The sequence below is a fragment of the Furipterus horrens genome, unplaced genomic scaffold (assembly GCF_987537825.1).
Source record: "Furipterus horrens unplaced genomic scaffold, mFurHor1.1.pri manual_scaffold_11, whole genome shotgun sequence".
Classification (NCBI taxonomy): domain Eukaryota; kingdom Metazoa; phylum Chordata; class Mammalia; order Chiroptera; family Furipteridae; genus Furipterus; species Furipterus horrens.
Window position 1 is genome coordinate 75,291,195 of NW_028327181.1, and position 13,317 is coordinate 75,304,511.

The 13,317-nt window shown below is 54.3% G+C and overlaps 1 protein-coding gene across 4 annotated transcripts; it reads right to left on the bottom strand.

Moving 5' to 3' along the window:
• Nucleotides 1–6,847: 6,847 nt before the first annotated feature.
• DLX4 (distal-less homeobox 4) lies at nt 6,848–13,282 on the bottom strand. 4 transcript variants are annotated; one of them, XM_090292484.1, is made up of 5 exons: nt 11,994–12,051; nt 10,612–11,060; nt 10,362–10,467; nt 8,421–8,617; nt 6,848–8,025 (listed from the first exon to the last, which is right to left on the bottom strand). In XM_090292484.1, the coding sequence occupies exons 2-5, from the start codon at nt 10,903–10,905 to the stop codon at nt 7,783–7,785; spliced, it is 840 nt and encodes a 279-aa protein (XP_090148610.1). In that variant the 5' UTR covers nt 10,906–11,060; nt 11,994–12,051; the 3' UTR covers nt 6,848–7,782. The 4 variants fall into 4 exon arrangements, with proteins under 4 accessions (XP_090148610.1, XP_090148611.1, XP_090148609.1 ...); XM_090292485.1 differs by lacking the exons at nt 10,362–10,467; nt 10,612–11,060 and adding an exon at nt 12,908–13,282 and having other exon boundaries at nt 11,994–12,226; XM_090292483.1 differs by lacking the exons at nt 10,362–10,467; nt 10,612–11,060 and having other exon boundaries at nt 11,994–12,878.
• Between the last annotated feature and the right edge of the window lie 35 nt (nt 13,283–13,317).

A 13,317-nucleotide genomic window follows, 5' to 3' on the forward strand; every position in this document is an offset into this window, starting at 1 on the left:
CTTTGTATCCAGCCACTATACCAAAGTTCTGGGGATTTTTTGGGTTATTTTTTTCCCCCTAGAATCTCTTTTTCTCGGTATACAATCAAAGATCAGTAAAAAAGAAATGGTTTTATCCCTGAATTTAGCCTAAGGGTTACAGGAGGGGTGATATTTCACAAAAGAAGAAGTCAGGGACCTTGTCTGCCTCTGCATTAGGTCTGGCCCAGACAGGTGCTGGATGGTCTCACCTCTTCAAACCCCTTTTCACCTGGGGTGCCCAGAAGGCTGTCCAGGAAGCACAATCAGACATCCTCACCTGTTAGCCAGCCTCCTGCACAACTTTCTCTCTCTTTGCAAAGCAGCTTCTGTTCAATCCACCCTCATGCTGTGGTGTGTCTGGGAAAGACAGCCAGACTAGGGTTCTACCCTCAGGTGTTGAGCCACAGCAGAACAGGAGAACCTGGGCAAGGTCCCTCATGGACAGAGAGGGTTTTTCTTGCTTAGCAGTTGGACATAATAATAATAACTAATCCTTGCTGAATCCTTACTGTATTAGAGTGCCTTTTGTGTTTTAACTCATTTAGTTCTCACAACAGCTCTGTGAAGCCTATGCTATCATTATCTTCATTTTCCAGGTGAGTTAGGTAAGGTACAGAAAGATTAGGAAATGTGCCCAAGGTCATAGAGTTGGACTTGAACTTAGGCATCCAGCTCCTTATTATCTTGGTTCCTGGGGATGGAACTGTACTCTTCACCATTTAGGTGGTAAGCTGATAGGTCAGAGGAGAATTAGGTTGGATGGGGGAAGAGGGACACTTCCAGCACCAAACCATTATGGCCAAGGTGAGGGAATAAGCCTTCATTTCCCCTCACATAGCTGGTATAGCTCAGAACTTACCAAGACTGCACTCTCCTGTCTCCATGCCCTTCCAAGCTATATTGATCATTATCCCCACTGCATAGGTGAGAAGATAAAGACCCAGAAAGGCAAAGTGACTTGCCCAAGGCCTTTTAGCTATGTATCTGCATTCCGGAGACTCCACGAAGTCCCTCTGGAGGAAGAGACAAATTTTGTTTTTCAAGGGGCCAGAGGGAATAATTCTTATTCTTCAGATGGGGCTGCCAAGGGGCTGGGAGCAGAAGGCATCCAAAGCCAGGGGTGAGTCCCAGCACAGATTCAGGTTTTAAAGGGGGAGGTAGGAGGACTTGAGGAGGAGGTCACAAGGGGTGGAAGAAGCCTGCATCGGTGGATCCAGCTGATTCCCCTGGACTTGGGGAATGTGACAGGAGCCCAGCAGAGGCATGTCCAGAGCCTCCGCTCAGTCTGGCTTCCCCCAGGATCTGTTGGAGCAAAGAATTCCCAGTGGCTCCAGGGCTGGGAGGAGGAGTTTGCAACAGGCCCCGGCTTGTAGAGACTGAGAAAGCAGCTCCTGGGTCCAGCCTGAGAGGAGGGTCTAGTGGCTGTGCTACAGCAGGTACAGTGAGAAGTGGACGAGGTGGGACCCGGGCAGAGCCACATGCCCCTCCATTCTTAGTCATCTGCCCAATTCCATGCACTGGAGCCCTTCAACCCTAAGAGGGTGGGAGCACCGGGGCTGGGGGGAGGAGTGATCAGACTGAGGAAGGAGCCATTGAAGGGGGCAGCCCACAGACTAAGAGGGGAAGTCTCAGGCAGCCTCCAGTCTGAGGGAGGAGTCCAAGTCCTGGGGCATCAGGCAAAAAAAGGACAGAGAAGGTGATCACGGGTGGACTTCTAGATCAAGGGGTTTCCTGAGCAGAGCCTCTGACCTAAGTAGGATAATCCAGATACCATCTCCGGCCTCACGATTGACCTCTCTGTTCTTCATCAGCTTGAAGTGAGGGAGGTAAGAGAGAGGGAGCTACAGGTCATGCTGGCCAAAGGGTTTTCTTTCTATCTGACCCAAAATTCAACTGAGATCTGAAAAGGGGATGGCTGAGATGAAGCTGAGAGGACTATATTCCATATAAGTTCCACAGAGAGTGACACTCTCCCCTGGAAATGAAGTCATCTCTCCATTTTTGGACCAGAGAGGTTGAAAGCCTGACACTGTGAGAAGTTGAACCAGAAAACTTGATGTTTGAAGGAAGCTTGGGGCCAACTCCTTTCTCCTTTCTGGGCTGGTCAGACATGTCCCCCAGGATACCAATGGGGCTGAGTACCTTACAGTCATCGAGCTATAGGGTTGGAAAGAGCTACAGAATGCATCCAATCTGATGGCAGAAGCAAAGCCCTCTATTTAGGGAGACTCCAATCTGATGGAAGATGAGCTCTGCCTTGCAAAGCCCCAGCCTGGAGTAGAAATCGGTGGTGGACACACGTTAACCCCCTACACACACACACACACACACACACACACAGGATTTGGAAGAGAAATTATCTGAGCTTCAGAGAGGGTATGTAACTTGTCCAAGGTCACACAGCAAATAGTAGCACAGCAGTGCTTTTCTTACCACCTGTGATCTCCGGCTCCCCTCCTCCTTTCCTGTCAGGGCAAGGTAGTAGAGGGATAAGTGGAGACATCTGAAGGGACAGCCTTTGGGTTCCTGTGCAAGGGATGGAATTCAGGGCCATTCTGCAAACCATGAGATGTTCCAGGAAGGCCTAGGATAGAAGCTCTTGCTAGAACTCAGGAAAAGAAGGAGGCAAGGCTTCAGGGAACAAAGAAAACAAGTCATAATAAAATCATCTGGTTTCTGTGGCCATTCAGTCTCCCTCCCCAAGTGTTCACAAGGGCTATGGTCCCGGAAAACAGGAGATGGAGAGCAAGGCAAGTGGGCAGGAATGAGAAGAGAAGGGGTGGGGAGAGGGAGAGGAAAGAGAGACCCGTTTTTTCCCTCCCCACACACTCACATACAAGGAGGTTAGTCTGTGCGTTTCTGGGTTGTTGCAGTCTATTTCTGCATGTGTTTAAGCCTCTGTATATCTCCTTCTTGGTTCATCCCTCTGTTGGGCTTCTGTGAGTCTATAACCTGTGAGTATGTTTCTTTTATATGTCCATGTGCAACCATGGGAGGGCTTCATGAACACATGCTCACATGTGTCTCTGTGTGCTGCCATGCCCACTGCATGTATGCAACAGTATGTATCTGCATGCCTGTGTATACATTGTCTCCTGTGAATGCACTTATGATGTCCCTGTGCCTGATTCCTGCATCTATATGCCTGTCTCCATGCATTTGCCTGGGACCTTTGTATTTTGAAGTTTGGAGTGGAAGGGTCTTTAATTCCTTCCTGCTCTTATCCATCCTAGGCTGACCAGGACAGGGGGAAGGAGAGGCATGAAGAAGAGGCCAATTTTCCCTCTCTAAGTTTTGTCATCTTGGGAGGGAAGAAACAGCAATCGCCCAGGGACTCACTGATAGACTTTTTCCCTGGCTCCCCAGGGCCATCAGCCATGCCTGCTACTCAGAGCAGGGGCAAGGGCTGGAGTGAGGGGGATAGAGCTGAAGGAGCCCCTCTTCTTCACCCCTCCTTGGAATGGGAGAAGCAAGAAGAGTGAGAGAAGGGAAGATAAAAACAGAAATATTATGTGGGTCAGTGAATTTTTCTTCCCTACCATAATTGTTAAAATGTTACTCACCTCCTGGAATAGGGCTGCCTGGCAAAGGGAGACCCTAGTTCCTTGAAAACCAGCTACTTTGTGGGCCGGATTTAAAGGGTCTTTGCAGAGGCCTGAAGCTCATCTCTACACCTGTCTCAGCCTCTGTCTCCTAGCCTCTGCCTGTAGTTCCCTCTTAGCATCATCACTTACCCCCTCACCTGGGAGGAGGTGATATGAGCCCTGGCAAGGAAAGGGTTATCCCAGGTTTGCTGGTGTTAAGCAACACCTGCAGGATACTTTTCTGAAGAAGAGGCTTCAGTGGCCCTGAGGACAGAAAGCTGAGAGGAGATTTGCCACCACTATATTGGAGACAGTTGAGATTAGACACCAAGCAAAACTAGAAAGCACCAGATCAGGGGAGGAGAGAGAGTGGGTGTATCATTGCCTCCTTGATAGCAGGAAGTTCGTGTCTGCATTCTCTGGCCTTTCCGCTCTCTACCCACATCCTTTATAAGTTGTGGGGTTAGTCCTTGATCTCCAAGGCCCCGTCTACACAGGCCTCAGCTACCCGGATAACATTCCATTGACTCTGGATACAATCCCAGAGACAAGTTTGGGCATCCAAGCTCAAATGAGGTTTGGAGCTGAGTAATCAGCTGCTAGGGCTATGTAGACATTTTGTTGGGAACAACCAGCTCCCCACCCTCATTGGGCACAGAGGATTTGGGGGTGGGGGAGGGGCAGTCTGTCACTCAGTGTCTTCCCAGCCCCCTCCCATCACCACATTCTCCCTCTTCCCACCTGCAAGTAATTTGGCCAATGGGAAGGCAGTTAAGATTGCAGTGTGGAATCCCTCTAGATCTGTGTGCGTTTGGTGGCGAGGGGACTCCCTCCTTTTCCCCCCAGACCCCGGGTGCCCTTTCCTCTTCACAGAAGCAAATTACTTGTAATTATCTCACATTGAAAGCCTTCAGGAGCTGCTCCCAAAATTGCTTTAATTGAATTAATTGAATCTCATTTTGTTGGGGGAGAGGATGGGGGGCACGTCTTAAAATAGCATATGGGGAGAGGGAAGCCCGGAGTCAGCTTTCCTGCAGCCAAGACCCTGAGAATGTGCCCTGGTCTCCTTGTTTCCATTGCCCAGTGCATTTTCCATGCCCAGTGCACTTAAGACCTTGCCTGGGTCCTGCTTTCAAATGGTGGTGACTAGGGATGAGTGGAGTTCTCCAGCTTCCAGCCCCACCCCTCCTCCCTACCCTCAGGAGGCAGATGGGTCAGAGGGGAAAGGTGAATGGATGGCAGTGGCAGTGGGAACTCACCCCTTGCCATGACCCCTCCTCCCTGGTAATCATACAGCAGCTATAAATGGCATCTATCAAGTGCTTACTACGTTTCAGGCACTATGTCGAGCATGCTACAAGCACAATCTCATTTAATCATCACAAACACTGCGAAGCAGGTCCTATTAGTATGCCCATCTTAGGGGGAGAAAAATAAGGCTCAGAGAGAGCTGAGGTCACTTGCCAAAGCCACACTGTAGGCTGGGAGTCTTTGGAGGCCAAAGCCCCCATTCTTAGCCACTCTTGTCCTCCCTCCCTTACTGACTTAATTTTCCAGGAGGGGTGTCCTCACCAGGAGAAACCAAAGGTTACTCTTCTACAGCTCAGATGGCTGGAGGGAAGGGGAATAGGGCTCCTCCTCCACTGGGTTCCAGTCCCATCATTAAGCAGGAGCTCAAAGGAAACGGAACCAGCTCCCAAGTAGAAAAGGACTCCCATTCTCCCTGGAAGCAGCGAGTGGATGAGGGTAGAAAAGGGGGAGACGCTGTCAGCTCAGCTGGCCTCTGGCTAGGAGAGCAATTACACTCCTGCTACTTAACTTTACAACCTGGGCTGTTGTTTTAACTATGCGACTCCTGTTGGGCTGCCCAATTAATCTCGCCTTTGGAGGCTTTCCGAGATGGGGCGGTAGATCTTATCACGGGTCTGTGGAAAGAGGAGGAGTGTGCAACCTGTCGTGGGAGGGAACAGCCACCCGAGGGCCTGTGGCCTCACAGAAGACCCAGAGAAGGGTTCCGGGGCAGGGGCCATGGAGAGCCAGGAGAGAGAAGGGAGCCAGGGGTGAGGGAAGGCATTTGGTGCGCAGGAAGAAGAGCAAGAGGAGGTTTCTCCTGCTGGAGCCCTCACTCTTTACTGCTCCTGGACCTTGGCTTTGGCTGGCCCCGTGCCATTTGCCATCCCCAGGAGAACCCTCCACATGTGTTTTGGGAAGTGGGGGTGGCCACTGACCCAGAACAGGGCCTAGGAGGGACTAATTACAGACCCTCTCCCAAGGTGGGGGGCTTCCACTGAATCTCATACCTTCCTACTCTACACAGAACTCCAATTTGGGTATTTCTCTGGCCAGTGCGGTTGGCTCAAAGTGCCTGAGTGGTCTTTTCAGACAGGGTGGGCCCCGAGTGCCTGTGAACAGGTTTAGGCAGTAAGAGGAAAGCTGGATTTGAGAGCTTTTTTCCTGGACTTGGAGGCCCCTCCCCCAACCTCTCCAGTCCAGCTGGGTTCGATTCCTGGAATTTTTGGCTGCCTTTGTCCTTAGCCCCCCTGTGGCTGGATGCTGTGTGAGTGGTGGGGTAGGGTGGCCATAAGTCTACCAATGGGTCCAGGCGTAGTTGGAACCCCTTGGCTTTGCCCACACTGCCCTCTGTACTTCCCTGAGCCTGGCACCACACAAGTGGCTGGCCATTTGTCTGGCTCCCCTGTTAGCCTGCAGGGTCTGCCTAAGTCACCTTGGTATCTGAGATCTAACAGAGCAGAGGCTCTACAAATGTGTTGGATGGAGAAGTCTAGGTCCTTCTCCTCTGCCTCTTCCTCTCCCTTCCCCTAGGTGGGCTGGAGCTTTTCCATCCTCAGGGAGCACACTTCTCTCAGGGGTGAACTGGATTGGGTCAGTGGGCACATCCTCTCCCAAGGTGATCAGGGACCCTCCTGGGCTAAAGGTGGGGCACAGGAGGTTATGTGGTACCCCACTGCTTCAAGAACTGCAGCAGGAGAAACTTTGCTGGTGAGGGCCATTCAGACTTTAGTTGTTGCCAGCATTAGCATCTTCTGGTTTCACACTAGATCGTTATAAAAATATGGACATTATTAAAACATTCCAGAGCTAGAACCACAGAGCTAGTGAGTGGTAGAGGCAAAAACCAGGCTCCAGTGCCTTTAGTTCAGGGCTGGAAGAGTCAGATGGTAGAAAAGGGGGATGAGCGGCCACCCCAGAATCAGGAAAAAAACATGCCTCAAAGCCAGGGACCAGGTTTTCATACAAACTTTAATCTCTGGAAGCTCACAGTATGAGGGATGGTAAGAGCTCGGAGATGCTAGTCAGATCGGTGAGAATTTCCTTTAGACAGAGAGAGCCATGAAAAGCTGAATTGTTGAGCCCCATCCCACTTATTTGGGGTGTCTCTATTTACACTCATCTACAGAGCCTATTTGTCCTCTTTCTGCCCAAAGTGTTAGCCTACTGTGTTCCCAAGAGTATATACAGGTGGGTTGTTATGTATTGGGGGGTTATTAATAAATATCCATTGAATTATAAGGATAATTGGATCCATTATCTACTCAAAATGGTAGACATGGAGGAAAGCAGGCTTTTTGAGGAAGAGAACATAAATTACCCATAGGTCTACAAACTCCACATTTTCAGCATTTCTCTCCCTCACAGGAGAAGTAGGTGTCTGAGTTATGGGGTGATGGACTGACCTCTAGGAAAAAGTGGTGGGTGGGACCTGATGGTGGTCAGCTTGAAGACTGGATATGTCCTTCACGTCTGTTCTCGCTGGCAATAGGTTGGGCAAGGCCCAAAGCACACACAGGGAAAACGGTTTCCTGCTGGTTTTGACCCCAGACTACAATGGGACTGCTGTCCTTTCAAGGAAGGGGTGGCAAGACCAGGGGTCCTGGGAACAGTCTGAACTCCAGCCAGTTACTCTCTCCAGAGCCTTTGGCCAGCTGAAGGGAAGGTGTACAGTCCATGGTAGTGGTGGGGGTAGTGGCTAAGACCGAAGTTTTTTATTAGGCTGTTTGGGTTATGGGACAAGGGGGACAGGACTCCATACTATCCTTTTCCCCCTCATCATCCTGAGAAAACCCATCTGGAGCTGGTTTCCTCCCGGTGCAGAAGGGGTGCAGGTGGGCTGGGTCCTGAGCTTCCTACTGGGGGCCTGACCCACCCTTCCCCAGGCTCACATCATCTGAGGTGGAGCCAGAACATCTGGGGAGTGATGCTGGTACCAAGCTCCGAAGCTGTTGCCATAGCTCCCAGTGGGCAGGGCCCCTGCCTTGGGTAGATCCCAGAGGGATGGCAGGGGTGGGGAGCAGGGAGACAGGGAGGGGGGCCTACTAAGTAAGTCCCCTTCCTGCCCCCCAGAGTTCTGCTTCAGGAGCTTCTTGTATTTGGAACGTTTGTTCTGAAACCAGATTTTTACCTTTGGAGAGAAAAGGAAAGAATGGAAGATCAGGCAGAGTATATGTGTGGAAGAATATGACCCAAGTAAAGGAACCCAGCAGTAGGGAGCAGTCCTGGGAGATGAGCAGAAGCTGGGAATGCTTGCTCCAGTCCTCCATAGCCCTGGATGCCCCTAAGTCCCTGCCTCTGAGCTCTCCCAGTTTGGGCATCCTCCTCTACCTAAACCTACCCCCCCCCCAACACCTTTTAAAAATACATTCCCTCAACTTACTGAGGGCCAGCAATGAACACACCCTGAATAACTGTGACAACCGGGCTAGGAGACTCATCTGTCATTCCCACGGGGAGGGGGGTAATTCCCATAGAGCACACTTAGGGGTGGTTAGCATGCAGGAAGGATGGGACTGGCCCAACCTGGGTCTGGGTGAGGCCGAGCTGTGCAGCCAACTGGGCCCTCTCAGGCAGCGCCAGGTACTGCGTGTGCTGGAAACGTTGGTTTAGATGCTGCAGCTGCAGGCTCGAGTAGATGGTCCTAGGCTTGCGCAGCTTCTTGGTCGGGGCCTGCGAGAGCCGCTCCAAGGGTTCCGGGGACAGCGGCGGCTTCTCGGAATCTGAGGGACAGCACAGGATGGAGGGTGGGCTGGAGAGAGGGGCAGGCTCGCCGTTTTATAGGCTCATTTGCATCTCGTTTGCATGCTGTCCTCGGATTAGCAAAAAGTGCAAGCACGGGGCCGACCCTTCTCTACGTTCCGCTCCACGCTCGTTCCAAACCTCACGTCCACTGTGCTCTAGGTGGGACAAGACGCAGCTCTTGCCCTCAGGGAGCTCCCGCTCTTATGGGCCCTGTGACCCTAGGGAAAAAGCTGCTGTGGCCGGAGCAAGGGTAGGGGAGGCGCCTGTGGCGGGTCACAATTCAGCCGGGTGCGGTGGCGCCAGTTTGGGATGGGGCGGGACAGGGCGGGGTGGGGCAGAAAGGCTCAGTCGAGGGCTGGGCCGAGACCTGGAGAGGACGCGGGAAGGGCCTTACAGGCGGAGGGAACTCACTAGCAAGGCTTAGAGGCACTTTACGGCGTCTGCGTGGTAGCCTACCCGCTGCCAGAAGAGGAGTGGGTCGGAGGGGCTCCGCCTAGCCGGCCTTGGACGCCTGCATGAACACCCCTCCCAGGATCAGAGTTTGGAAAGTGCCCCCAGGGTTTGCCATGCCTCCCCTACTGCAGAAAAACTGACCATCTCCCTCCTCCCCCGTTGGCCGGCTGGCTAGGAGAGAAGGCTCTCGGGGACCCTAGAAGTCACCCCTCCGAACTCACAGAAGGGTTCTTGGCTGGTAGGGGAGGAGACCGACCCCGGTCCGGAGAGTGCGCAGTGACCGGCTGCGCAGGCCCTCCCGGACGCTCCCGGATTGCGCGTGGGAGATCTGATCACCTCAGGCCCTTGGGCTCGGCCTCCCAAGGAATCTCGGGCGTGGAACAACCCGGCCCTAGAACGAGGGGGCTGAGAGGTTCTCCACTTCCGATCCCTGCGGCCCCAACCTACGCCACTGTATGGGGACACGAAGACCATTCCATGCAGACGGTAGGGCTGGGGTGGACCAAGTGGCAAAAACGTCCCTGGGCTTAGGGCAACTTTTGTTGCATTCCACGCAGGTCTGCCGGCCGTCCCAGCAAAAAGGGCGTTTGGCCTCAGTGCCCAGATGGCTGGGGTCCACCCTTGTCGCCCTAGGCCTTCGTCCTTCTGTCTGGCTCACCCCACATGTCAGGATCCCTGGCTGGCCGCGGCGACCTCCCCCGCATCCCTCACCCGTGGCCAGAGGCACTTAGGGCTTCTCAGATCCATCCCTCTCGACCCCCACCTCAGCCAATTCCCAGAAAAACCCTGGGTTTCCTCTCCACCCGCGCCTGTCCAGCCTTCCCTGCTCCCACCCTGCTGCTCCAAGCCCTGGACTGGCAGCTGAGCAACCACCCGCGTCTCTCTGTCTGCGTGGACCCGCCATTTCAAAGGGTGACGCAGAGAGAGCCTGGGAGGCAGCTGGGGCTCCGGAACTTCCGCAGTTCTTGCGCCCTAAGTCTCCCAGCAGACCCCTGCCAAGTTCCTTCATTGACAGCTGCCTCTCTCCTCGCTAGCTGCAACAAGTCACGACAGGATCTGCCCAGGTCGCCACTATGAAGCCTGAGGGCCTCCCTGAAGGCGGCGGTCGGCCTGATAGGCAGGGTGGTGGCACGTAGCTTACTCAGAGCCAAACCTTCCCTTGAGGTGGTGGGGCGGGGGGTAAGGGGGTGGGGGGAAGTCATGGAGTGGGGGCAAAAGGAGGACCCCAAGCCCTCACACCCCAAACATTCAATCTAGAGTAAGCCAAACCTCCCAGTTTCAGTAGAAAAAACGCGACAATCTTGTTTAAGGATGTGTGTGGTTTTCGTAGCATCCGGGAAATTCCATAAAGAAAAGGAACTCTCCACTCTTGTCCCTAGACCAAGCAAAGGGAAGGCAGGGACTGTGGCAAACAGGGCTGAAAACACCCCTCCCCCATTCCCAACAGCTATCTTAAGGACATGGTTATCTTACTCCCACCCCACTCCACACACACACACACACACACACACAAATATACCATATCAGCATATACTTGAAGGGAAGGGTCCAAGGAATTGTTTGTAGAAACTAGATCATTTGTAGACAACTGCTCCTCCTCCAATGATAGACTCAGCAGCCTGGGAGAGGCAGCCCCAGTTCTGGCACAGAAGGCAGTTAACTTTGGGGGGCTCTGAGGAAGTTCCCCCAAATCCTCTTTTCTGGCCTCATGTGGTGAAAAGTCAACTTGCAAGGGCCCAGAGCCTGGAAACCAGGCTGTCTCCTTTGCCCATGCACACTTTTTCTTTGTGCCTTGGTGTGCTGATCTGTACATCAAGGAGGTTGAGCTCCCAAATCTTTAGGGTCACTCCTAGCTCTGATGTGTATGAGCTCCTGTATCTCAGCGAAGTGACAGAAGGCAAGGGAGATGTCTTGGTCCTGGACTGACCCCAGCGAAGTCACCCAGTAGATGTGCAGCCTTGGAGGAAACTGCCAAAGACAATTTCGGGGGCAATTAGGTGGGGGCAGGGAGTGCAGGGGACCTGAGGTCTAAGCTGAGAGCTAGTACAGGTGGTGTGTGTATAGTGTTGCATGGGTTCTGCCCATGCAAGGCCCAGGACCAGGAGACAGGCTAGCTCCTTGGGCTTTTTTGATGACCTCCAGTGAGTACTTTCTCAGGAGCTCAAAGTTGCTCCAGGCAATGGGAGCTGTGGCCTAACCTACCCCAAAAGCAAGGAACGAAGATGACAGGAATAGTCTGCTCCTTTGGCTGGAAGGTTGAGGTTTACAATGAGAGACTACCTGACCCACCAATGGCTACATTCTTAGAACAATGGATGATGGAGTCCTGGCCCCAGATTCTCTCAGGCCAGATTCCAGTCTCACGCACTTTGGGCAATGTGGGGGTGAGGAGGGGAAGGGGTCCCAAATAAGCCCGCACTTTTACTGCCCTCCAGCTGGGACCTGATCCCTATTTTTCAGTCTTTGGCCTGAGCACTGTTTTCTGAGAGAAAATGAATGCAGTGGAGAGAGGCGACATGGGGAAGGGGCGTGCACGATGGAGAGAATCCTGGGGAAGGGTCTAAGCACCCACACCCACATCTGGATTCTTTCCGTTTTCCGTTACCCATAGGTACACACAACCCCGCTGCTCCAGGGGGTGTGGTAGGGAGACCCGCTGCCCGGCTTCACACAACTGAAAATCGAAACCAGGTCGGTCTTGAAAGGAGACCGAGATCAACTCGCCCCCGCCTCTCCCCCCTGTCTCCCGCCCCATTCCTTTGCCCTCCCCCCACCCCCAGATCCCGTGGAATCTGAGTAAGGTCTGAATCCCGCTAGCTGCGCCCAACCAGGCGAGCGCGAAGTTTAGGGGCGCACAGGAGCATGATCTCAGGTGGGAAAAGCCGCCGCGGCCGTACTTACCCGCTTCCCGCTCCTGCTGAGAGGGCTGAGAAGGCGCTGTGGATTGCTGGCAAGGCAGGTAGGCATCTGAGGACGTCGCCGGCCCGGTGTAGGGATAGGACAGAAGGTGGCCGTATGGCCCAGAGTAGGGCAAATCGGAGGCGGCTGCGGTTGCGGAGGACAGGCCTAGGGGGTAGGCAGCCACTACAGATGGATCGGGGGCGATGTCCGGAAAGATGGCTTTAGAAGCGTCCCTGCCAGGAAGAGGGCAGGGCAAAGAGGACATTGCGGCCGGGGCCCGGGCTGAAGGGCCTAGGCCATGGCCCGGCACGTAGTCCGCTCTTTCTGCCAATTCTCTCTTTTCCAAGCCTCGGGCGCTGGGGCTGAAAGAGTCCCCCAGCTAACCTCCCCCACACTTAAGATTCCCAGGAAGGTGTCTCTCCGTGCCTCTTCCAGCAGAAAGCGCGCCTGGGAAAGGGGTTCCGGGGGGTGCCCCCATGACTTTTCCCCTCCCCCCTAAATTCATGGGGCCCCCCTCTTCTGTCTCTTGGGTTTGGTTCCCGGGATCCGACGGGGGCCCCGCCCACTTAGACTCCCGGGATTGGCCACCGCACGCGGTAACCTCCAGGAGGCCTGGAGCCAGGGCCCGCCCCCTGGGGCAGCCAAGGTAGGGAAATTCAGAACTGGGAGATGCCGGGGGGCGTTGCGCACATTCTTGGCCCAGTGATCTTGGGGTCCTCTCCGAGAGGGGTGCTGAGGTTGCAAGGAGATTGGGGCAGTCTGGGAACTCCTTGGTCTTGACGGGACTACGATGCCCAATGGGCAAGGGAAGCAGCTCAGTGGCTGAGCGCTGCGTCGGCGGGGTGCAGGGAAACTTCGGCATGCTCTCCCACCCTCGGGATCTGACCCGCGGTTCCTATCCCGCCGTCACAAACCTGGAGGAGAGTAGAGACCAGACTGCCAGCGCTGGCAGCTTATTCAACGCGTCGGAATGCATCGCTGCTGAGCGCCGGCAGTTTGTTGGTAAACAGACGCAGGATCGGGGGAGGAACCGTCTGGCGCCCAGCCTGCCCCGCACGCGCGCGGAGCGCACGCCCCCGCGGGGTGCCCGGGGCCAAGCCAGCCGCGACCGCAGCGACGGCGCCTCACCACTCCCCCACCCCAATCCTGGCTTCCGCTTCCGGCAGTGGCCCCGTTTGGTTGCGACACCGCAGCTCCTTCTGGCCCCTGAGGCCGCCGGAGGGATCCACAGTCTGGGCTTTGGCCCTTGTGACGCCCCGCCTTTCCCCGGGCGCCGAGTCAGGCTGAAGCCGTTCACGAACTGGGACAAAATCTGGGAGTGAGA

Coding starts and splice junctions, on each gene's coding strand:
- DLX4 (XM_090292484.1), bottom strand. CDS start 10,905: ATGTACAGATCAGCACACCAAGGCACAAAGAAAAAGTGTGCATGGGCA. Junction 10,468..10,611: donor TTCAAGTATATGCTGATATG/GTATATTTGTGT, acceptor TGCTTGGTCTAG/GGACAAGAGTGGAGAGTTCC. Junction 8,618..10,361: donor TTTTCTACTGAAACTGGGAG/GTTTGGCTTACT, acceptor GCTGTCCCTCAG/ATTCCGAGAAGCCGCCGCTG.